Below are 27012 nucleotides of genomic sequence, written 5' to 3'. Positions count from 1 at the left end.
TAATACTAATGATGTTATAATATTGGAACAATTATAATGTCATAATTTATAAAAGCTCTTACATTTGTCTTGCTTTGCAGTATCTAGAATGTGATATTTAGTATAATTCATTCATAGAATATAAATGCATGCTATATATTAGGATTCTATCGGGAAAATAAATAAATAAGTAAATAATGATCGATCCCACTAAGGAGGATGCTTTAGATTGGGCAAAGTGGAGGCGTAGATGCAGGAAAGCGGACCCTGGCTTTACTAGGCTGGGAATACGCTAGGCAGAAGAAGAAGAAGATTGATTAACAATTGTTGCAATTCCCAGAACAGGTATTGGGCTGATTAATTAAAAAGAAATCAGTACTAATATTATAAAAATAAAGAGTTTGTACATTACTTTGTTTGATAAGACTAATCTCTTAATCAAAAATTACCGACATTTTTTAGAAGGCTATATAACTTCACACTACGACACACACGGGGAGCAGCAATGTTTAACACGAGTGAAACTGTCCTGACAGTGAAAAATGAGCAATAAATGTTATATATTTATGTTAAAAAAAATTGTGTAACAATGCTTTCCATTTTGGAGTGGTTAATTCTATAAAAAAGTTATTAAACTAAAATTGTGTTACATGTAATTATAATTGATAAGCCTTGAAATGTAAGGGTATACATATATTTAAAACACAATTATTCTATTACAAATGAAGAGCAGTAGCTTAACTTTAAATAATATATAATAAAATAAAGATATAACAAACAAATTGTTTGTAAATGCTTGCTTACATAAAGTAGAATTTAATTTTTAATTTTAATTAAACAGTGAAAAACATGTAACATAGTTAGAACCTATAGGGAAATGTAATTATTTATATGATAACAATTACGGTATAGTTTTTAAATTACTTTATTTAGTCCATTTTTAATGAACTAACCAGAAAAGTTGTTAAAAGAGGTCAACAATATTATAGTATATATATCAATACTTAAATGAATGCCATACATACTTTAAAATATTTGCTATTGGTCCAATTAACATGATAACCAAATATGTAAAATTCTGAATAAACACCAAACTTTTCTTACAAGCTTAAAAAAAAAGTCCAAAATATTTTTGAAATTCTCATTTAAGTTAGCTTATAATTTGAAACTGTTTGTTAAATTAATGTTGTTGAATTAAAAATAACTAAAACAAAATTAAATATTCAGTTCTTAACTGATAGCATGGCATTAAGTTGCTAGATTGTTTTCTGTTGAAAAGATGCCACAAACTGGTATCATGCTTTTTTCACAATATGATATAGATAAAACTTTCACACTACAGATTTTTAAAGGTTTCATGGTATAATGCTGAATGAATCGAAAACAGAGTGTTGAGTGTCGTATGTGTTACAGATAGAGTGCAGTGTGGTCCAGGTAGTGAATATATTATTATTCCGTGTAAACATTAAGGGATCGAAATCATAACATAAATTATGACGTGGTAACATCAAACATAGTAATCTAATGATGTACCGATTTTGTAAACTAAATGCATAGTTGTTTTGGTCAATACAATTGCGTTCGTGGTTTCTTTCAAGCGACATAACATTTTCGCTTACCAACCACGATTGGATTACATGAAGTTTTTACAACCAAATAAACAACAAAATTTCGAGGTTAATTCACGATCAGTTAAACAAATGTTACATACTTCTGCTCATTTTTTGCATGGATTATACAAAACTAACTTATGAGATGTGATAATGGCTAAAATACGTACAAGAAGTCATAGACGTGGGGCCTGTGTTCCCGATGTTTACAAAAATCACCACAGCAGGAAAACCCAAACGAAGCAATCACGGAAACAACATAATAAGTCTATAAAAACATCACTAGAAAACAAATCATTAGGTTAAAGAATTGTCTTATTGATCTAAATACATAGAAAAAACGCGTTAGAATTCTTTTATCAATCGGTGGACGCCAAACTGCGGGAAAAACTACTGCGAAGTTAGTAACATGTCAGTTTGCAATTCAAGGTTACTCTATACTCTGTGGTAATCGTTCAAAAATGATACCAATGAAATTGTAAAATATTATGAGCGAAGTATTCTATAAAATGTAATGATTAAATTAATTAACTTGTAATACTTTTAATTCTTATTACATTTATTGTTTTAACCTTTTGTTGTTATGGTTACTATTCATTGAATGCACAAAATCTCAACACAAAATATTACACAAGAACTAATTTTTTTTTTAATAAGTTTTCTATTTAATAATTTTCTCGTACCTATTGAATAAATTAATTAAGTCATAAATACAAATATATTACAATTTCAATTGACTTGTATTTTTAATAAATTTCGTGGTAGTATAATCGAAGAATCCACTTAAACGCTTTTGGACGTTCGTTTAAAAACGAAATCTAATCATCGATTCAAGTAACAAATATAAGGATAAATAAAAATCTTTCTTTATTCATATTATTGTCTTTATTTTAAGCCTTTTATAATAATTATTAAAATACTATTCCACAAAACGGAATAACTTAATTAATTACTTACTTACTATTTATTTTCATAAAGTTATCTAACTGCTTTATAAGTTAGTAACGGAGAGAACATACAAGTATTTAAAAATATTTTTTAAGCAGCAGTCAGGTTGTCATGTCATTAATCACACCTCTAAATAGAATTCGCTAATGAAAATTATTATACTTAATCATTGTAATTTATATTAACAATGACGTCATCAGTTTAAGAATGGTAACGTGACCACCGACGGCTGCCACTACTTTACTAGTTTCTAAAAAGTTAAAAAGATATACTCCCTTATCATTAAGGCGATTTTTATTTATAATATTTAACTATTTTTTATTAAATTTAAATCATAATCTGTAAAGTTAAAAAAAAACAATGTTGAGATCTGAAATATGAAACAGAATATATGTATATGACAAAGCGTTCGGAAATGTAATACATATATTTAATAATATAATACGGTTAAAAAGTTATGTATAAATTTTGATATTGCATATTTTCCTGAGTATTTAATTAAAATAAGATTCACTTGAAGCCTTCATTTATCACAAAGTTATAGCTAATCAAGTTCTAATTTTCTGAATGAGCCCGCAGTTGAATGTACGTCTTGCGTCAAATCGTTTTTTTCAAGTGCATACAAATCAATACACATGTCGTCCAAAGCAAGCAAATCTTCTCTATGCTTTAAGAGTTTACGCTTCAATTCATCAATCATGTCTTTCAGTGGAACTGTTCCACCGTATTCTTTAGGCAAAATGGAGGAATCGACGTACTTAACTAAATCATCAGACGTGCGATGGAACTGTGGAAAAAAAATTAATGTTATAGCCGTCGCAACTTTGTCTAGAAAAATAAAATTTAAATACATTATTACGAAAAACTATAGTTGTCGCAAAATATGTATTTTACTGTTTCTGTTATATTAGGAACTTAATAATACATCATTTAAATATAATTTTATTTTTCCGTTGTAAGTATTTACCATAACTCGATCCTTGAGTTTATCGCTGAGTAAAGATATTGCGAACTCGAAAAACTTGACGCCATAATGCGGTATATTGACGAAGTGTGTACGCTTGTGACGCATGGGAGTCGAATTCTGCAAATATAATATGACTTTCTTAAGTTATTTTAAAGCTTGATTTGTTCAAAAAGACGAGAGTAAAGTACTTCGTTATATTATGAATATAAGCAACAATATCGATTTAACTTTCCCTCTCTCTCCTTCTCTATTTCTTAATAATTGAAAACATAATAAACAAGATAGTGTTCTAGTAAGAAATTCAATCCTGGAACAAAAGCGCAATAGTTTTTTTTTAATTCTTCGTTTTATACTTTGTCGTCATCATTCACTTGGCCTTATATAATTTAATTATGGGGTAATGCATTTTCTTCTTGCCTTCGTCTCTATCTCTATTTCTCATAATCTCTGCTACCCCACAGTTCATAGACTGTATTACTGTCGTTTTTTGTACAGTCGTTCTATTGCGTTATAATTATCTTCATTTTGTACTTAAAGTAGAAAAACTAAACTTAATGTTTCTTGCTCAAAAAATTGTTACATAAACATTTTGTATACCTGTATACAGTTTAACATGACACGCACATCGTTGAGCGACCAAAGGCTCACGTGTGGCATTTGCATCCCTGCTTCGTCATTAACATGCGTGTAACCCAACAGTTGAGAACGAGGTTCGTCAAGAAGCAGCTCAACTATCATGGAGTGGACGCGTGCCATCACACTGCTGTCATAAACGTGTGGGTCGAAGCGACCTGAAAATTAATAATATGTTATCGGCAATATAGGAAACAAAATCTTATTTATAAAAAAGAAACGAAAATAGTCGAAAATTGATAAATTCCAGTTGAAAACCAAAATGGTTTAATTAATCTTAATAAGTAATGGTCACAATATTGTAATAGTAAAATATAATTATTAATAACTTTTTTTTAGGTTGATGAGGAAGGTAAATAATTGGATGAATATAATAATTAGTTCATAAGAGAAATTAATCCCGGAATAAGGAAGTGATTATATTTAAAATGTAAGTTTAATTATACTAATTAACACCAAGCAATGAATATAATGAATGAACGCGATAATATTTTTCTGCCTACTTGCATTTCACTTTTTCCTACATGTTCCAATTTGTTTATAACTGTTAACTGGTCTAATATCACTTTATAATACAGGAAGACTACGTGGCCACCGTCGAGAAGCGAACGCATCAAAATTATAGCTACTTTCAAATAATAAAGAATTATGTAAAAACCTACTTCATTATTCAACCGTGAAATGTTGACAACCGATTAAAGCGATTTACTATTTTGATGCGTGTATTCTTGAAATGTTACAATTATTATGGTCAATGTCACTTTCTCACATTTCACAAAGGTTTTCTGTAGCGAGTTTCGAGTTTGTTCTTTCAGAATAGCTCTACAGTTATGTATTATAAGTGATCAATACATACCCATGCAAGATAAAACGACCCTCCGTCCTTCAGCGTCCCTCTTCGGCAATGGTACTAGATACCCAGCATCAATTATTGCTGCTATTTTAGGATCTAGAGGATCAAGCTTCTGAAACCAATGAGGATGCATCTGCCGGATAGTCAGATATCTCTCCAACATGGAACAAGCTTGGGGGATTGAGTATTTCTTTGTGCGTAGAAAACGAAGCAGGAATGGTGGATCTGAAAAAAATATTAAATAAATCCTGTAATATAAATCTACATTTATTTCAAAATAAACCAAAAAAATCCCTTTGATATATGAACTTATAGTAGCAACGGGCCAAATAACACATTGCTAAGTAAAAGGTCTCCCTTACTGTTAAAGGAAGGGTTTGAACTTAAACGCTTACAAGATACAACTGCGGGTTAATGAGATATAGATGTAGAGGACAAACATCCAATGGATGGTTGAAGCTTTCCAGTTTCCCTTCATTTCCGAGTACGAGATGACTTATAAATAGTTTTATTAATTGGACCATTTCGACAGCCTTCTTTGAAAAATTTTTTGCTATTCTTTGTCATATCGGATTTGGCGTGCAAGCACACTTTTAAATATTAACTCTGTTTACAGCCCTGGGGTTAGGCCCAGGGTGGGCCCTGGGTGAGCGAGGGAAGCAGTCGCTCCAGGCGCCAGGTAGCAGAGAGCGCGCAAATGCGCATACAATTTCTAGGGTTACATAAGCGTTGTTCTATTTTTTATAAATGTGGTAATTATTATTTTTATAACATTCATTGAAATGTAATTAATGTGAAGTGAAAGCGGCGACAAAAAGTCGTTGAAAAACAATCTAGCTCTACCTTGACTAAAGGCCGGGGCTGGCACTGTCTGTATACATATGTACATACATAGTCGTACGAAACCATTTTTTTTCTCTATCTATTTAATACATACTTTGTAAAAAAAAACGTCATAATTATTACAAGATAAATATATTGTAATGTTATTTATTGAAGCTATATTTGATTTTATAAAATAAATTATGGAATAAATCTGATACGGTCAAGTTTATAAGCAAAAGTGTTTTATATACAAATTTTATAACCTACTTTACAACATCTCTTGCTTAATTACGACCAAAAAAAATTGAGTTTCTTAAATTAGGTACAAGAATTTTTCATCACTTAATATAATTTATTGTATTATGACACTGGCATTATGAAATAGCACATATTGTTGTTACAAAAGATCCTACGAAAATTATGTTTATGGGTAGACATGCCCACTAAATGCCGTCACGTGGTCTACAATCTAAATAAAAAACGCATACCAGTTCTGCATTTCTTGATTGCAGGATGTTTTTCAATGAAATGTCTCATCTGCGCAAGCGCATGTTCTCTTAGAGCTATTTCCTCTCTTATATCGACCCTGGCTCTTTCTCTTAGTTCTGGGGGTAGATCGCCAGTTTCCCGTTCCTTGTTTTCCAGGATGGCAATTCTTTCATCGTCAGTGAGTCTGGGTGTATCAATATCGGGTTTGGGTTCGTGTTCTCGTCGGCAATCTTCGGGCTGGAGGACGGATGTCGCCATTTTCGTTTATCTAAAAAAAAAAAGGAAATTTGAATATAGAATATGAAGTTATTTTTTAGGCAAAACTAGTCGATGTTACATATTTTTTTTATTCCTGGTTTTAATAATTATATACACAAAATAATACCAATAAAATAACTTTAAACTGATATTTACAAGCAGGTTAATTCTGTATGAAATAAGCTAATATTTATAGTAAGTATTTTTTTTTAAAGAATAATTTTTGCCTGCATTTCAAAATATCTCTATAAATGAATAGAATTCGAATTAATATAATAAATAACTGATTTTGAAATTCGGTCACCAGAACGAAATATGGAATCATTCGATTACTTCGGATTTCAACACGTTCTTAGACCATAATCTATTGACCCACTGCACAAGTCACCCATCATTATTATGTAATGGATTGTGGAACACGATATTATGTTGCGGAATTGTGTAATACATGGCCTACCATTAATTGTAATATTCACATGGTATTCCGTGTTTCTATACAAAAAAAAAATCTTATTTTTCTCGTATTTTTTTTTTTTTTATAGAAAAGGAAGGCGGACGAGCATATGGGCCACCTGATGGTAAGTGGTCACCAACGCTCTTAGACATTGGCATTGTAAGAAATGTCAACCATCGCTTACATATCCAATGCGCCACCAACCTTGGGAACTAAGATTTTATGTCCCTTGTGCCTGTAATTACACTGGCTCACTCACCCTTCAAACCGGAACACAACAATATCAAGTATTGCTGTTTTGCGGTAGAATATCTGATGAGTGGGTGGTACCTACCCAGACGAGCTTGCACAAAGCCCTACCACCAGTAAAAATGTATATGTATGTGGTTCTATATCATTCATCCGATTGAGTTTCAAGTTGTTCTTGATTACGTGGTTTCTTCCATCAAAGTGCATCATAATTGCTTACATTAAAAAGGCATTTCAACGCAGACCGGGTATTATCTATTTTATTATATATATTGTTATAAAATAGTGAATAATTACCGTTAAAAGTTAATATCAGTTGATTTTGTTTCTTACACTTTCACACCTTAACTACTAAATCGATTATGATGTAATTTTGCATACAAGTTGTTGGCATAGAAAAGGACATGTACCTAAAAAATAACACTGATATCTCTCTTTCTATCATTATTATTGATTTGACATTAGAAAGAAGGAGACAGCAATGTTGAACTAACCACCCGCTAACCGTTTATTAATTAAAGGCCGTTAATATTAAAAAATAAAACTTATTTCTGTATTAAAAAAAAATAGTTGACCATAATTCGATTTCCTCTTTAAAATACATATTTGATTTACATGGACTGGTTTATTATTTACATAAATACCTACCTATATTTTTGTATAAGATTTTGAGGTAAAATCAATAGAACATGTTATGTATATATATTAGTAGTATATTTTAAGCAAATATTCGCCAACACTTGCGCGCCATTTATTGTACGTTAACTTTATTATACCTACCCGAAACATCCGCGCAAGTTTCAACAATAGTAATATATGTAGGTACTCTACCAAACGAAATTCATCACAGAAAACAGTCGTGAAATGTCAGAAACCGATATGCAACATTGATCATAATAATCATGACATTTTAAGAATACACGCTTCAAAGTAGTATACCACCATAAGTCGGCTGTCAACATTTCACAGGTGAATAATGAAGTGAGTTCGTATAGAATCGCACTAGGTACTGTATTTTTTTTTATATTATAGTTAGGCGGACGAGCATATGGGCCAGAAGATGGTAAGTGGTCACCAATGCCCATAGACATTGGTATTGTAAGAAATGTTAACCCCTACATCGCCAATGCGCCACCTGTCTTAGGAACTAAGATGTTACGTCCCTTGTGCTGTAATTATACTGGCTCACTCACCCTTCAAACCAGAACACAACAATACCAAGCACTGCTGTTTTGCGGTAGAATATCTGATGAGTGGGTGGTAACTACCCAGACGGGCTTGCACAAAGCTTTACCACCAGTAAATGTATATGTATAATTTCTACTCAAGCGGTCGAACTATACGCGAACGCATAAAAGACGGCTTAAAAAGCATTTAGTTTAGTTATGGGTAAGTTTATTGCAATAATTTTAATTGGATTATGAAGAAGAATGCATTCCATAATATGCAAAAGTGACATGTAGGTATTTATAAAATTATTAATTCATAAAACATTTTAGACAATATGAATCATTTCAAACAACATTTTTATACATTATTGCTAAGGTACTATAACAAAAATAGTTTTAGCAATCGTTTTATTCAGTATTATCATGCTTAGACAAAGTAAGCTGGGATTTCATTTATGATTCAGTTGGTTAAAATATATTGTTCTTGGCATTAATGAATAATATCGAAATTGTACGAAGATTTTTTCTTATAATCTTCTAGGAGGCTCTTATCGCTAAACAGTATCAGTAATAGTAAGAGTAACAGCCTGTGAATGTCCCACTGCTGGGTTAAGGTCTTCTCTCCCTTTTTGAGGAGAAGGTTTTGGAGCTTATTCCACCACGCTGCTCCAATGCGGGTTGGTGGTATACACATGTGGCTGAATTTCAGTGACATTAGATACATGCAGGTTTCCTCACGATGTTTTCCTTCACCGTTAAGCACGAGATTAATAATAATCACAAATTAAGCACATGAAAATGATGATGATGATGAATGATCGTCGATTAAAATTCACGCGCTCTAACCACTGGGCCATCTCGGCTTTTATATATATGTAAGGAATTGATAAAATTATTATCATAACAAAAAAATTAAAATGTCAAACTCAAGAATATAGATAAATCAAAATATGTGCTTTCTAATAGTGACGCTACCTAACCAAACTATACCGATCTACTCGATAAACTAGAACTGTAAGAAAAGCTAGACTAAATGAAATATCTAGTTTAAAAAATAAACATTAAAGTAGTATTTACAAATTATTTTACAAATGCTACTGCCCCATTTTATTTCATTCGTAAATTCTTAATGTCCCAAAATGAAAGCGAAAATGGCAATTTTAAGCCATTGTCAAAGCTTATCACTTTTACTGTGACGTGAAAGGCAAGTGAAAGTAATGAACGTGCATTTGAAGGTCGTGAGTTTTAGCGCGATCTTAAATAGTCACGAAAATTTCGAATACCTTTGCAAGAAAGCCTATAAAAATATTCCATTTTCAACTTACTTTGAAAAACATACTGAGCAATAATAACAAAGAAACAATATATTTGTAAATGTATATTTAAATAACAACAATTTTGTTTCGAAGATAGAAGTTTTTTATATAATATAGAAAGGCGTAAGTGCAAGCAGATATTTAGTAGTTACCACCGCCAATAGACATTGGCGATCTAAGAAATATTAACCAATCCTTACATCGCCAAAGCGCCACCAACCTTGGGAACTAAGATGTTATGTCCCTTGTGTTTGTAATTACACTGGCTTACTGACCCTTCAAGCCGGAACGTAACAATACCAAGTACTGCTGTTTTTCAGTAGAATACCTGATGAATCCCTTGTGCTATTTCTTACACTGGCTCTCCCTTCATACCGGAACAGAATAATATATTACGCTGTATGGGGTAGAATATCTGACAAATTGGTGGTACCTTTTTTTTAAGTATATAAGCTAGCGCTTGACTGTTATCACACCTGATGGAAAGTGATGATAGAGTCTAAGATGGAGCGCGCTTGCCTAGAAGATGCCTATTCACTCTAGATTTGAAGGTACCCATATTGTAGGTGGTGGGAAAAACGGAGGTCGGGGGGGTATTCCAGACCTTAGCGGTGCGTATCAGAAACGAGGAAGCAAATCGTTTCGTACGTGTCTTAAATACGTCAACAACGTACGGGTGCAGATCTTTACGATGCCTCGCAGTTCTATGGTAAAAAGTTCCAAAACTATTTTATTCCTTATTTTTGGTGACTATTAATTAATATAATATAAACTCGTAATTAACTTCAGGTCGGTGTGAGCATCACGCCAAAATTACTAAGGCTATTTATTATTCTGTTTTAATTTCTTTGTTGTAATTCGGTGATTATGCTATCACATTTACCAATAAATATGGGAATTCACCTAAAGATAGAATAAAATAGTAGCTTTGGTAACTATTTGTCGTTGGCTTGGACGCAACACTCAGAGGTTGATCATCGTCAAGTTGAAGTCATACTTATGAACGATAATGTATGAACGAAAATACATTTCTTAAAAACACTGCTGTTATTTTTTTTAACATCAGTTATTGTCCTTTGGTATTAACCGATACAATGCAGTATGTTAAAATGATTTTTACATAAAATGAAACCTTAACAGTACATAATCGATTTTCGATTGCGTATTGTAATAAAAGCTTTCGCTTAACTGCGAAGCTATTCAGGAAGGCAGACTTAGTGATATGATACTCGTTCTTTGTTGCTCACTTTCGGACAATTTGTGAACGATTTATATTTATGGTTTCGAATTTTTACTTACAAAACGGACCCACTGGTTTTAAAATTTAAGTAACTATAGCATGTAGGTATTGCAAAATTTCATCAAATCGTTTCATTGTTTGATAATTTTCAAAGAACTTTTTCTTTAAACGTCATAAATGCGAGTAAAATTACCGCGAAAGTTTTAAATGAAAGCAATACACTTTCGCTTTAATATATATATATATATAGCAATTTTTGTATGACTCACGTTAAAAACGGGAAAGTTTTGTTATTTTGCTATAATGTACATTGCACATTCACCCACATAAGCATTTCTGCCACCATTTCACGCGGTCATGATTTGTTCAGTAGTTTTATTTTTTTAACTATTATTTAATAGGTATGTAATAATTCTTAATATGTAAATAACACAAATTTAAAATTACGTTAGCATTTTCTGTATTTTAAAGTGATGATTTCAGTTATTCATGATATCTTACACTGTTTTGCATTCCGTCATCGTCATGTTTGAAATCATGATCAATTTCAAGTCCATCAGCGTATCGTATTCATATACGTGAGGCTTTATTGTTTGAATCATTTAAACAGTTTTCATTCTTACGCTCTTAAATTTAAAGCTTTGTTTTGTTAATCCATGATTTCAGGATTCCACAGTTGTGATGTTTGGAAGTCTCTCTATTTCAATCTGATTCCATGTTGCAAGAATGACATATTAAGTTTTTATATGTTACTATTACATTCCATCATTCATTATTCATTATTACCACCATCGCCATCAGCCAGCGTTCGTCCATAGCTAGACATAAGACCCCTTAGAGCACACTGGACTCTCACTTCGTATCCATTTTGCGTATCGTTGTTCCATCCAACTTGAAGATTTTCTATTTTAAGAACTTTACCTCATCGGTTATCAGTTCTGAAATGTTACTATCAAAACGCCACTTAAATTTGCTAATTCTCCTGCTTATATTATTAAGTTAAATTTTTGAAGTTGAATAGAACATTGGCCCTTCCGTTAAATAAAAACTAAACAAGAAAAAACATTTATCCTTAATAAATTATATGTATACGTCATTTGAATCTAAATAAATATTTTATTATTGATATACTGTCAAACAATATGTTATATTTGTTGTAATTATATAAGTTATTGCTTATTACGGATTACGATACCGATATAACAATTAAATCAACATATATGAATCATTACTGAATGTTGTAAGTCTGTTGATGTAATTCATACTAGCGAGAAATTTTAATAGACAATAAATAAAGCTATTATTCACTATTACAAATTCAATTCAAATAAAACTGCATATAAATTATCAATTCCGCCTAAGCGAAAAAAAAACTATATAAAATATTATCGATACATATTTATTAAATATTACTTTAATTTATATTTAGGTATATGTACGCATAACTATTTATATATAAAATATTGAAAACACACATATGATAAACTTTTTTTCAATTTATTTTCTAAAAAATAGTCCAAATTAACATAAGCTTAAGCTTTATTTGCGAAAAACACAATTATAATTGTGTAGTGTATTTAAATTTTTATTAGACTTAGATAACGTTTACTATAGTTTATAAAACAATATCTATCTTTATCTTAATAAACTATTTAATAACTAAAGGTTAAAGCGACGTTACACGCGAACCATACCATGTAGAAATACCCGCTAAGTTGAATGGTGGTTTATGTATCTACTTATGAAGCGTTTGACGCAATATCAATAAGACTTAACAAAATTTAATTTATTTTTTTTAATAAATTATATTCATGCAAAGGACGAACCCAAATCATATATAAATTAAATAAGTAATAAAATTTAAGACATTTTTTTATAATTTATTGTTATGGCAACACCATATCTACCTCTATTGTGATAAATAATTATAATAAAGAAATAAAATCGTAAGTGTATTACGTATTTATAAAACAACTTACGTTCACATTTTCGTCACAAAATTCGGGACACCATATACACGTCACGCAATAAAACTCCTCGAGTCTGACTGCTCGGTCGATGCACCTTCCAACCGTTAGCTCCCGAAATATTGCCACACTGTGGATAAGGTACTCTCTTACTTTAAAAGTGTTTTATGTAGGCTGTTGCCCTTTTAAAGTACATTGGGTTATGTAAATTGACAAAATCACCGTCCACCTTGTCGTGTTGCGATTCTAATTATTTCGTAATTTTTAACTATAAGGATATTTTGTATAAAAACGACATGGAATGTTCCTTTTCAAGAATATAAAATATAACTAATAATAATGAGTACAAACATTATATGTTGATGTTTATTGAATGTATATGGAAGCAAATATTTGTGAACGAATATTTGTGGAAACAAATATATGTGTAAAGAACATATATTTTTTGTTTAACAAATAAGTTCAGAATGTTTTAAATTAATTTAAATGTAAAGTAAATGTAAAGCTTGAATATTTGTTGACAAACCAAAGAATAAAAACAATTCCTTTAATATTCTTGAAGATTTGGATATCAAAATATCGTCTATGAAAGTTTAAAAATAAAGTAACAATAAACTTTTAACGAAACAGATTAAAATAAAATTTTCAGTCATATCTTAATCGTATTTTTCTTAGGTCTCAATAATTACGTCTTAATAATTCATGCCTTTGCACATCTAGTTATAATAGTTAAATATATATATATATATATATATATATATATATATATATATATATATATATATATATATATATATAAGGTTATTCCCATCATAGATTAGCTGCATACTTAAAACGCCTAGTTTATAATTCACAATTCATTGCATGATTGACTTGGATTTTGGCGTGGCCTAAACTTGAAATGACTTACAAGCAGCTCTTATCTATAAAACTAATCTTGATTCTGAACGTGTCAGAATTTTATTAAGCTTTGGTTTAAGATAAAATATTTAAACAATAAATAACTATATTTATAATTATATAGTACAGACCAACATCCAGCAAAGCTATAACGCGAGATAACGCAGACGCAAATTATGTTTATTATATTACTACCATATGTATAAAATCTATGTATATAAGAAAGACACAGAAGCCTGTAGCTCCGTAGTCTGTACAAATAGAAAAAAATTCTAATAACGGAAAAATTAATTATCTGTATCACCATATTACTGCATAAATTCGTATCGTAACATGTTATGGAAACATTTTTAAATTCTATGTATAGACGCTGGTTATTTTAAGAAGTAGTTACTTCTTCTGTCGATCACAATTTATTATTAAAAAAAAAAATGTTACGCATAAAACGAGTTTGGATGAAATAAATGTGTCATTAAAAATATTTTAACTAAATGAATAATTTATTTACGAATGATTTTGAAACGATTAACTTTATGGTATTCTACTAACCTTAAAAATATATTTACTTAGCTAAACAAATCAAGTAAATGAACGTGCACAATACATTCTATAGTAACGAAGTAAGTAAAGAAGGCTAAAAAAATTGAATTCAAGATCAGATCAGACTTTAAGCGGAGGTTCATTAAATACATATATAAAGCTTCTGAAAACAAACGTGATCATTAAAAAAAAAATTGGAGCTCAAGTGCGGTCATTGGCCTTACCGTTACTCCCGAATCGCAACCGTCCCGTGGGACAGCTTGCATGTCCCGGAGTTCCGTAAGATATCCATACAAACTCCTTGGATTAAAAAAACCTTTTTATTTTATTAAATTTCAATTGTATCTTTAATTTTTATTAACAAAAAAATATAAATGAATGTAATATAATATAATCAAAAATATATTTAGCTAAATTTATTAGTGTCATGCTCACAAGCAATTATTAACTTTATTGTCAGAAAAGAGTAACTACTGAGTTTCTTGCCGGTCTTCTCGATTAAATCTATATTCCAATCTGGTGGTGATTTTAAATTTAATATAATAATAAAAATTCAAAAGTTCTCGCAAGAACCTACTTGAATAAAGTATATACTATTAATTACAAGCAGAAGGATGTAAGTACATATTGTAGTCCATATAAATGGGTCAAATCATCTCGCGTGACCGTTATGACCAATTATAACCACAAAGCTACCAAGCGTCAAGGGTACACGAGACGAGCGCGTCATTTCGACTAGTGTTTAGCCAATGCAAATATTGGAACAGACTTGCGTCTTGACTTATGATTACGAAATTAACTAGGCAAAACCGAGAATCATTACAAAGTAACGTCTACTATTTTCTTAGTCAATAATGAGTAAAAAAAAATTCCTTATGCTAAAATACAATACACAGAGCACGTTAAATGAAGCCAATGCTTAACATATGTTTATTGCTCTTTCTATTAGAAGTTTTAAATAAATTATGTGACATAATTAATGGCCATTATTTGGTTTATTACGAAAAGTAGTCAGATTAGCCTTAAGAATATAACGTTGTCTGGTGTTTAACATAAATTTATTATTTATTTGGAAAATAAAAAAGATTCTTATTTAAATAATTTAATAAGCTTTTACTCGCTACGAAAATCAACAAACGCAAAAAATATTTTTTATCCATACAACTTGCAACGGTTTATATCATAAAATATATAATTTTATTTGCTAATGCTAATTCGATGTAATTTATTGTTTTTTTTTTTAATTTACAGAACCTATCCAGTATTGAAACTATCACGCATGATTGCATGTACATTTCTTTCTGCCCTTCTGAGTACACATGGCACGGACACGAATTTAAACTAACTTCATATCAGATGCATTTATAATTTTACATTTGGAAACAATATATCCCTACCGATTTATAGAACTTTGAGATTTTTCATTATACTCCTTAACCATATAGCTATATTTAACACTTTATTAAATGCTACAGAAAAAAAAGTAGATATGTATTAACTAATAATAATAATAAATTTAAAACATTTTAAAATATTACAAATTAACTTATTGAGTGCATTGTAATCTATCTACTTTATTGGTTTCTTGTTACGTCACTAGAGCACAGATTAAAATGACTAATTATGCTTTGTAACCTACTTGCCATTATTGTAGTTTATTATACTTATAAGATAAGAACGAACAATTAGTTTTAATCCGTAAATAAAATATTTTATTTACTTATGTTGTAATCCTACTAATTAAGCACTGAAAGTACCGTATTTTTCATGATTATATAATCATTTAATTAAAATAGGTTTTAAAATAAAAATAATGACAATTAAAAGCAACGTCGATCACCTTTCTATAATGGTGCTGTGTTTTAACATTGATGACGTCACTGAAATGCTTGCCAATAGCAAAAAATTTGGCGACTATATAATCTAATTAATTCATTTATAATATTCTCAATACCATATATTTATTGTTTATCCATTAACATCCCTTTACGTTCCAATTACAATATAAACAATGAGCAATAATGTACCAGGAAAACATGACACTGAGAAGATTTATTTGCAACGCAGTACTTGAATAGCTTGTCCTATTTCCTCTCACCTGCTTACAAAACTTGATTTATGAGATGTGTCAAATATAATAATGTATGCATTCCATAGAATGATGCTCGTATTATGCCAGTGTAACTGTATTTCATTTATTTGAAAATGCTTTTAATGTATTTAGACTTCAGCTTATAGTTCTCATATATATATAGTATTTTCCATAAAAATGTTGGGGATATGTAATATGAAATAATGTCCTGTATAAATGATTTGATTAAAGAAAATCGAGCCGAGATAGCGAAGTGGATAGAACACGTGGATCCTAATCTTACTGGTGGTAGAGCTTTGTGAAAGCTCGTCTGGGTAGGTACCATCCACTCATCAGATATTCTACCGCAAAACAGCAGTACTTGGTATTGTTGTGTTCCGGTTCGAAGGGTGAGTGAGCCACTGTAATTACAGGGACAAGGGACATAACATCTTAGTTCCCAAGGTTGGTGGCGCATTGATGATGTAAGCGATGCTTAACATTTCTTACGATGCCAATGTCTATGGGCGTTGGTGACCACTTACCATCAGGTGGCCCATATGCTCGTCCGCCTTCATATTCTATAAAAAAAAACCAAAGATCACCGATTCAAATATTTACTAGCAAGAGTTACCGTGCTTAATTAGTGTTAATAATTCACTGTCTTCGATGAAAGAAAATATCGGGCGGGCTAATTCTACTTTATAACGGTTATTATATGTTCCTGATCCTATTTCGACGAAAGTTCGACCGAACCGCAGTTAATCGTTTTGTTAGTAGGATAATAAAACGGTTAAATGGCAACGATTACGTTTCGATTCGTTAGCGATAAAATATCGACTTGTTAGTAGAATTGCTGTTCTAGAATTGCATAGTTGAAAAGGCTTCAAAACTTCGCCCATTAAAGTATTTGAATTTTATTTGAATATGCACCTATATTTTCACCATTTGTGTAATTTATTCTAGGTTATGCAAAATTTTACTTGCGCCTGAAATAGAAACTTAAAACATAATAACTTAACTTTTTTAAGGCATTAGATATCCCCTTCCGACTAAGCGTAAAGTTTAAAAGCTTATACTAGAAGTAGTTACGACAAAAGTTCAGGAGGTCATAATCGAACCTGTAACTTTCACATCGCTAGACTGTTCGTGTATTGGGGCCGATTAAGGTTAGTGTTAAGCCCATAAATAATCAATCGCTTAAAAAAAAATTGAGAAATAATATATGCGATATATTATATTTGGAAACCTGTTTTACCACAAATTAACTATGATGAGTTTACGCCATCTCCTAAGATTTACACATCGGCTTTGATTATTAAAATTAACATGAAACTTTCAAGGATAACATCAGAATATACTTTTGAATATTTAATAGTGTTGTCTCTGATTATAACAGTTCACGAGCACACTGGTGCATGTATTTCTATAGCGCAGTCACACACATATGCAGAATTCCCGCGCGCTACATCTGCCTTTTGTTGTATAACCTGAGTGTTGTAATATTTTGCAATAACAACTATATGCTAGGGTTCCTACGTGACTTTGACGAAATAAACTGTGCACTGTTGGCAACTAAAAGCTATTAAGTAAGCTAAGAGTTGAATATAATATAATAATATGGTTGTTAAAATTTATGACCATGTAATCACAAACCAATAACGCAAAATTCAATGAAATAATATTTTTATTTTTTGGTATTTATAAAACTACTTAATTAGAAAACTAAAGCATGGCAGCCCTATGATATCATCCAATAATAATAGGTCATGATTAATTTAAAAAAAAAAAATTATTACATTTTTAAAAAGAAAATAACTTATTATTATGCCCTTATACTGACTTGATGTTATATTGAGCTTTATTTCACTCACAATAGCACATTAATTTAATGCATCTGACCTTAAATTTTACGCCTTGTTTTGCTTGAGATTTATCATTAACACGGAATACCAATAAACACAAATGTATTCTTTATTTCTGCTGAATTAAGATCGAATGTACTTTGATATGGTCTTATTATGGTAGTTAAGGGAAAGTCCGGGCCAACGAAGCAGAATGGGGACGAACGGTGATTCATGTCGTTATGCATTTGACTGAAACTGCACAAGCTATACTTGGATTGTGTAAAGATTTTAAAATACTTGAAGATAAATTTGCCGAAGCAGGGCCGTCTGGGTAAAATGTTTAAAGTATAGTAACTGCCAGTAAATGTCTCACATTTGTGCTGTAAAACCTCCTCTCCTTTGAAAAGTTTAGAGCTTATTCAACCACGCCGCTCCAATGCGGGCTTGGTGGTACTTGTGGCGGATTGTCATCGAGATGAATTATAAACACAAATTAAGCAATTGTAAATTATGTGGTGCTTACTTAGAACCGCAGTCATCGGTTTAGATTCATGTGGCATCTGCCATCTCCGATTCTATTATCACCTATTATTATTTTTTTAAATTAACCAGTAAATAAATTTAAAGCTCATATAAAAATAATTAAATAAGGTGTAAGGTGTAAGAAAATTTATATACCGAACCGGTAGTGGCTTTACGATAATTTTTTATTTTGTAGAGTGACGATTAAAACGTGCTTGTAAGTTTATTTTGATTCTATAAAATGATTGTGTTCCGTTTTTAGGAGATAGTATGAATAAGCCACTGCAATTACGTTGGCGTTGGCCGCGATAACCACCCAAGTACCCATTGGCGCATTTGTCTTCCTAAAATATATAACACATTATGAAAGTAAATATTCTGTCAATATATTTTAATATAGCCGTATACCGTATAGTTACGTATCCAACGCGTTACGACAGCGTAATATGAAATGACAAGTACACGTGTAACAAAGTACCTATAGGGGCCGTTTGTAAAAATTTCATCGCGAACATCGACCTTTACCCGCAAGCTAAGTAAGCTTAAGCCTGGGGCTGTAGATTTAAGGGCTAATTTAAGAAATAACCTTTTTTATAATAGGCTTATAGTTACAGATATATTAAAAAAAAACTTTAAGACTGATTTCTGATATCTTGCAGAAGTCTTCGAGACGTCATTCTTTAATCTGAAATCGCAAGTTAAAAACAGATGTGACATAACAAAAAAAAAAGATTTTATTTTGCAATTAATTAGGTACTTTAAATAAAAAAAAAAATAACATTAATCACAATGGCACACATTACGCACATTGAAAATGTATAAGATTTAATTAAATTAATGGATAGTGACATCAAATTATTGAATTTATACTCTACGTTTGTTATTAAAATACTTAATATTAATTTAAAAAAAACTTCGATGACTAAAGAGGTTGTACCTATATAATTATGATTAATGCATTGAAGATTTAACACAAGCTAGTTAAGTGTTATTTAGTGTAGTTTAATTTAAAAATTCTAAATAAAATATTTAATAAGCTTAACCATGAAAATAACAATATACAAACGAGTTTTTAAACAAACACGCGTACATCGTTTAACTCTTTGAATAGATTATAATTATTGTAAATGAGCAGAGATAATATCGCATGTATATGCAATTCGTTTCTTATGCTTGGGAAGGTACATTAAAATTGACTATGAATTGTCTGTTTAAAAAAAAATTGTATATGAATTGTCTAAATTACATTACAATATCGTCAGAATAGATTACGCAAAGTTGTGGTCTTAATATTAATATAGTATTTCAATCATTGTTTTACGTTTGTATATATGTACTATATAACTAAAAAATACATGATTAATGAATGAATAAAACCTTATTAGAAATATTATAAACCTTATTCACATTTCAAGGGATTTAATAATTGATTAATTAGTGATAAATAATGCGATTTTTAATTATTAATTAATGATAATTAATAATTAAATTATAATTAACAATTACGCGTTTCCCTTACGGGAACTGTGTGGGGGAGTATGTGGGGCTCGCCGGTGTTCAAGGTGCCGAGTGCGTCTCGAACATCGTAATACCCACTAAAAAACCAGCGGTACCCTTTCCGTCTTAACGAGGAGCGCCACGGGATCGCTTTCGCATGCTACCGTGACGCTCCGACAAATGTCACCAACGCCTATACCCAGCCTACCTACTCAATAAAATATACCGTGGGCAATGCAGCGGGAGAAAACTAGTATTAAATATATTTATCATTACGGATAAACATCCCAGTTTCAACATCTTTTCAATTCTAGTTCGTTATTTCAACGCAGCCTCCAATTACTCGGACACGGCCTAAAAGTTATTCATAATAAAAAAATTGTAAGCATGTGTAGGTATACAATTTCACGGTTACAGTTTAAACGACAACCCGTTTCGTTCTAGTTCACACACCATTCGTTCTCCTTATTATGAATTAAATTTTCACTGCTTTTGGATTTCTTGAATTTATTTTTTAATTGGAAAGCAATCAACAGGCAAAAGCGTTACATTTCATTTTTCTACAATTATAAATGGTTATAAAATAAGGCCAAACAGATTATACAGTATACCTATGAACATAAGTACTCTATTATTGTAAATTAATCCAAGGAACGTTTAGATAAATTTAGTTTAAAAAAAATAGAACTGACTATGAATTTTCATGTGCTTAATTTTGTGTTTATAATTCATCTTGTGTTTGACGGTGAAGGAAAACATCGTGAGGGAACCTGCATGTGTCTAATTTCATTGAATTTCTGCCACATGTGTATTCTACCAACCCGCATTGGAGCAGCGTGTTGGAATAAGCTCCAAACCTTCTCCTCAAAAAGAGAGAGGAGGCCTTAGCCCAGCAGTGGGACTTTAACAGGCTGTTACTATATAACATATAAAAGAAAATTAAGTCCATAATTATTTGTGTTTGTGTGTGTGTTTAGTTAACAATGTTTGTATTGTCATAGGTTATATAAATAAATATGGTATACGTCACACAAAATTCATGATTTTGAAACATGATACATAAAAACGTAACAGTAACGAGGTCTCTAGAAATTATGAGAAACTGTCATACGCATTATGACGTCATAATGTCTGTAAATATGACTAGCAACATTGTAATTTATCATCGCGAAAAAGCATATCAAATATCGTATATAAGGAGATTATCGATTTTACGTCTAAAACAGCTAGAATTTACTTGTACTAAGGAAATGCAAGACAATCTGATTTTATTGTATCGCCTATAATTCTAACTAAGCTGATGGTACTTAGTTGTCTTTAGACGGAAACAAGAATAGGCCATTTCCCTATCTTGAAACTAAATTTATGCTTATTTACATTCAATAATGTACTGTAACGAGTAGAGAATAGTGATACTGTAATAGTGGAACTTCCAGAGCTATACAAAAGAACACATAACTAATTGCTAAGTAAATAAAAGGGATTTTGCATGCATTTTTATTTTATTTTAATAAGTGCATATGACATACATTTATATCAACGACAATATTTGCTACACAAAACATCTATTAAGTTATCACTAAAAAACATATTATATCAAATTTAAATATTTTCTTTCAAATAAACGTATACAAGTAATTTTGAATCGTCAAACGCTATCACCTACCACCAACTACGCATTACATTAAAAATAATTCAATTGATTTAAATTTTGTTAATGTTTTTTTTTATTTGTAAATATTAAACTACGACAAGCAATATTGTCGTTTATATTCTAATCACACTATTTTTATTTCATCTTTTGTTGTGCCGAGAATGTAAGTTATTCATTACATACCAGTTTCAATTTGTGATTAACGAATCTGTGATGTCATATAAGATTACATTAATTACTATTTTTTTTTATCTTCGATGACATTCAGTAAAACAATATGTGCTTATTTGAAACAAATGAAAAGGAAAAAGGTCACTTATCGTACGTAAGTCACAAAATGTTTTTATAAGTATTATGATCACAGAGTACATTATTCTTAATATAATTATTATATATATTCTTATAATTAAGCATAAAACAATAAGAAAACGTAACACAAACGTAACAGTTCGATTGTAATTGAATCGGGAACGTATCGTAATCGTTATATATTAGTAGAATTGGCCTCAGGCACTCGGTCTTTGACCAACAACCCAACCAACGAGGCACTTACAAACCTAATAGTTAAGTATATTATTTAGAATTAAAAATACTGCCTTATTATTTTCTTGTGTTACTGTATGTGTATACCGAATATATTGTAGGCATTAAATATAATAATTACGTAAAGGTGTGTGTTTACTTGAAGTAACATGACCTAAATATATCTTGTATGGATTACATCATCAACCATTTTCAACAAATGATGGTACCACAGAATAAATTATAGTATTATGGTACCTTAAATGCCAGTAAAGTGAGGTCACTGATGATCAGTTTATCAAACGGTATTTTAAATTAACATTTTTTTATATTAAGCGAATTCCCAAGCGAAAAAATATTTTAAATCTTTTTAAAGAAAAATAAAATAAAAACTATTAAGCAGGTACACTTACAACTGATTGTAAGTACCTAGTAAGCATGAGTGAAATACAACGTTTAGAAATTTTAAACCCATTATATATATATAGCTGACAGTACCTAGCAAAATCTTTACCCGTATGAGTTCGAAATCGAAATGGTAATCATCAGTATCATAAATACACTGGTAGGGATAATGTTACATGTCATACATTTTCTTTTTAATATACATAATATTAATTTTTTTCATGTTTTACATGGAGCATAACTTACTTCCCTAGGCCCTTTCAAAGGCCTAGGGAAGTAAGTTATACTGCAAAAGCGTGGTAGAAAAAACCTTTTTCTCAAATGGTATTTAAACAGCTGTGTAACATTTAACAACAGGACCAAAGACAAACTAGTAAAGGCTAATAAATGAATATGAGATATAATTTAAACAGATTTCTTGCAAAATCTTCAAAACCCGTTCTGCATCCGGGTGAAATGTTACGTAAACTACTAACCTAGATACAAACTTGATATGACTTGGAGCCCTTTGCCGACGCATTAAAAATATTTTTCATTAAAAAAAACAATATCTCCGTAGTAACGCGATTGGCGTTTTTTAGTTGTCCTTTATTTAGAGAAAAGTCTACTGATTCTGAGAAATGTTTAATTAAGTATAACAGTTACAATTTCCCTGAATAATAAGGTAATAAGGTGAAAAAGAAATATTAAATTCATAAAATACAAACTGTCAATACAAAAAAAAAATATTCTAAACTGTAGAAAATAATTAGATATGTATCGACCGACATCATTGAAAAAAATATTATTGTAATAATATTTTTTTTTTTAGGAAAAATAATAAACGTTTCTATTAAAAAAAATCATTCATAGCCGATTTCATTTTCAATCACTCCATATTTGAATTTAATAATAGATAAATAAAAACAAGATTTCTAAATTACTTTTTGCAATGCAATTGCATATCGAATACAATTTACTTGAATTATGCAAACGATACTTAAGAAAACAAACTTAAATTGAGTCGAGCCTTGAGAAGAATAAATGTTGACAGAACCTATCAACACTGTTACGCTAAATGCGCCTTGTGCAATCAAAAACTATAACATCGAATTATTTTAAATATGCGAATATAACACGTAATATTTAAATGATAGAGACTTTATTAGTGTGTACATATTAACAGGTATATAATAATGGCACTGCTGTACTGTGGAAATCTAATGGTATAGAGAACCATAACGGGTTTGTTTCATTTGTTAAGCAACTCTATGGTATTTAATTTTATCCAAATGCTTTCACATACATATGTATAACTAAAATACTTTGAACTCGAAGTGGGAATGACTTAAAATATTGAATACATAATATTCATAATTGCTGCTTTTTTATCTTTGTTTATTGACTGCCAGTGATAATTTGATATCCATTGAAAAAAAATACCCTTCTTTTCTTACTTTAATTTATAGCAATATTTTGTTTTTATTATACATATGTTGTATTTTCCGCAGTAACATAAATTTGTAGGAAGTCGATGAAGGGAGATATTAAGGTTAAATATTTCCGAAATAACTTACTGTTTATTTACAAAAACAAGATCAAATAATTACACGGAAATTTAACGTCAAAAAGAACAAAAAAATTATAATACGGAAATGATTATGTCGAATCATGTCCCTATCTGGTTTCCAGTTGTAGGCGAAGTAAGTATTAATTATTGTGTGCAACAATATTGTAATTTGTTAGTGCCTTCTGCTTATATCAGGTGATTATGATCACTGCTGACTTATCTTGATTGGTGTTCAGTTACTATTATTGAAAATATATAAATTTGCCGACCTTCTTTTCTACTGTCATTTCAATTTTTTATAAATCGTCAATTGCTTTTCACAAAAAAAGACGCGATTGACATACAGAGGAGGAAAAGATACTGAACTGTTTTGTCTCAGTCTATCCACTGGATATTATCCAGTTACCTCCCCCGGTTACGATATAATACTACAAAAAATAAAAGTCATTTTATTATTTTGTTCCGGTATTAAGGGTGAGTTATATTTATTTTCTTCCCGTTGAGATGGTTGTGATTAGTTTCGGATGTATATGATACATACTTGTATAGAAAATGTCCTATGTGCCCTGTACCATCTCGCGGCCCCGCGCCCATTGGGAAAAGTAAGTCTTAAAGGTTTTATTGATGCTTGCCTTTCTTTTAAGGGCTTATGTTTTATTTTTTAAAAGACAAACAGTTTTAAATTAGTTACATAATTAAAGTATAAAATTATACATTGCAATGCCTACTACCTGTACATGATTTAGGTAATCCGAAGTTTTTGTTTGAAAAACAAAAAAATAGACCAAGCGTTGAAAATGTGCTCTTACGTAATAGTTTATTCATTATAGCTTTAATGTGTTTTAGATGTTTTCATTAGCATTAGAAATCAGACGAAACCTTTATCGAAAAATTGGTTAGTGGAAGTACTTTCTATTACTTCGGTATCATTATTACACAAAGCATCTACTCTCGATTATGTACAAATACTTTATTTTATGTATTTGTCATTATATCATAAATAGTAAGATAATACCATAGACATTACTTTAATACGTTTACTGTTTTATTAGGCATATTCCTAACTAACTGATTTTATGACGATAATGTAGACATCGACTTAGTTTAAGAAAGCAAAATTCTTTACAAGAATCCAGTAAAATAAAGAAATAAAACGACCTTCATTTCTTATGGATTAAGAAATGAAGGTCGTTTTATTACCTTATTTATTATTTTATTTATTTTATTAAACGCGAGGATGAAAACCTTGAAAAAAATGGAAACTTGAAAGTGCCCTTTCATTACTTCCATTTGAGTCTTAATAATTCTATAGAAAAATATCTTCTAAAAAAATTAAAAATTATCTATTTACAAAAACTTTGACGATTCGAACTATTTTTTATAATTCTGACGATATTTATTTCGTTCATATGAAATGAATGTATTCAATACAATTTTTTAACAATAGCAGTCATGAAATCACTGCTTGATATCTCCAAGTCATCGTCTGATTTTTTTGTAACTTTCAAAATTTCTAAACGTTAAATAAGTTTGAATATATTTGAATGTTAATTGTATGTTTATAATATATCGCGGTCGAGGTTGGAATATAACCTTTCTTTAATGTCCTTAATCTTAATGTAATAATAATAATTTACAAGACTTAATCAGCCTTTCCCCTCTTTGTAATAATAATAATAACTTTATACATTGTGAACTAATATTAAACGTTTTTAGTATATATAAGCCACCAGTCCCACCTTCTTAAGGGTAGTTATACGGATCTAAAGAAAACGTTTTATTTTGTTGGTAAGCAGTAGCCACCAAAATTTCATCACAATCGGATGAATGGTTTAGGAATGCATAGATGATGAACATATATACATATAACAAATCATTTTTATTTACATATATAATAAACAATAAAATCGCGAAATTTCATCAATCAATGCTCATTAATTTTCAATACAATTTTTTAATATCTCTAGTAGAAAGTTTTTTCACTATTCGAGTGAACTCGATAAATCTATTTTGTCATGTTATTTAAATAAGATATTAAAAAAGTAGCTAATTATTATCTTCTTGATACATATTACGTACTTAAAAAATATACGTAAATTAAATAAAATGATGTAATATTTATACTAAATAATTTTTAAGCAAGAATATTTTTAGGTTTTTATATATATATAGTTAAAATATTAAATTTACATTTATTTCTATTTATAAATATTTATGTACGTTTATTAAAGTAAATAAATACTTGATTGAATTAAAGATAATTTATGTGTCGTTTTTTTTGCAAATATTATAAAAAATATATTATAATAATACGCATGTTATATTTGAAAAAAAAACGCTATATTCATTATATATATTTTTTAAATAATATGTTTAACTTACCAAAAGAAATATAAAGCAGGTGTCCGATCGATATTCACCAATAAATCCAAAATATTTTGCACTAAAAATTCACTATAATTTAATAGAGAAGTTAATTATTATTTGCTTGCTATATGTAATGCGATGGTAATGGTACCACCGCACCGAGTGTCGGTTCAACACTGGC

General features: G+C 30.1%; 2 protein-coding genes across 6 annotated transcripts in view; both read right to left on the bottom strand.

The window, feature by feature from the left end:
• The window catches only part of LOC126777154 (sister chromatid cohesion protein PDS5 homolog B), a 31911-nt gene extending 29935 nt beyond the window's left edge, over positions 1 to 1976 (bottom strand). For all 4 annotated transcript variants that reach the window (XM_050500077.1, XM_050500081.1, XM_050500078.1 and 1 more), the window contains exon 1: positions 1760 to 1976. The gene's annotated coding sequence lies outside the window, so the exon portion shown is untranslated. The remainder of the gene's footprint in view (positions 1 to 1759) is intronic.
• A 497-nt stretch (positions 1977 to 2473) lies between these two features.
• Positions 2474 to 27004, bottom strand: LOC126777240 (retinaldehyde-binding protein 1-like). Of its 2 annotated transcripts, none has more exons than XM_050500237.1 (6): positions 26847 to 27004; positions 6304 to 6572; positions 4994 to 5215; positions 4102 to 4295; positions 3505 to 3621; positions 2474 to 3324 (listed from the first exon to the last, which is right to left on the bottom strand). In XM_050500237.1, the coding sequence occupies exons 2-6, from the start codon at positions 6560 to 6562 to the stop codon at positions 3082 to 3084; spliced, it is 1035 nt and encodes a 344-aa protein (XP_050356194.1). In that variant the 5' UTR covers positions 6563 to 6572; positions 26847 to 27004; the 3' UTR covers positions 2474 to 3081. The 2 variants fall into 2 exon arrangements, with proteins under 2 accessions (XP_050356194.1, XP_050356195.1); XM_050500238.1 differs by lacking the exon at positions 26847 to 27004 and adding an exon at positions 12970 to 13052.
• Between the last annotated feature and the right edge of the window lie 8 nt (positions 27005 to 27012).

The sequence above is a fragment of the Nymphalis io genome, chromosome 22, assembly GCF_905147045.1.
Source record: "Nymphalis io chromosome 22, ilAglIoxx1.1, whole genome shotgun sequence".
In the NCBI taxonomy this organism is placed as follows: Eukaryota; Metazoa; Arthropoda; class Insecta; order Lepidoptera; family Nymphalidae; genus Nymphalis; species Nymphalis io.
Note: the sequence above shows the minus strand (reverse complement) of the source record. Positions and strands in the feature narration are given on the sequence as shown.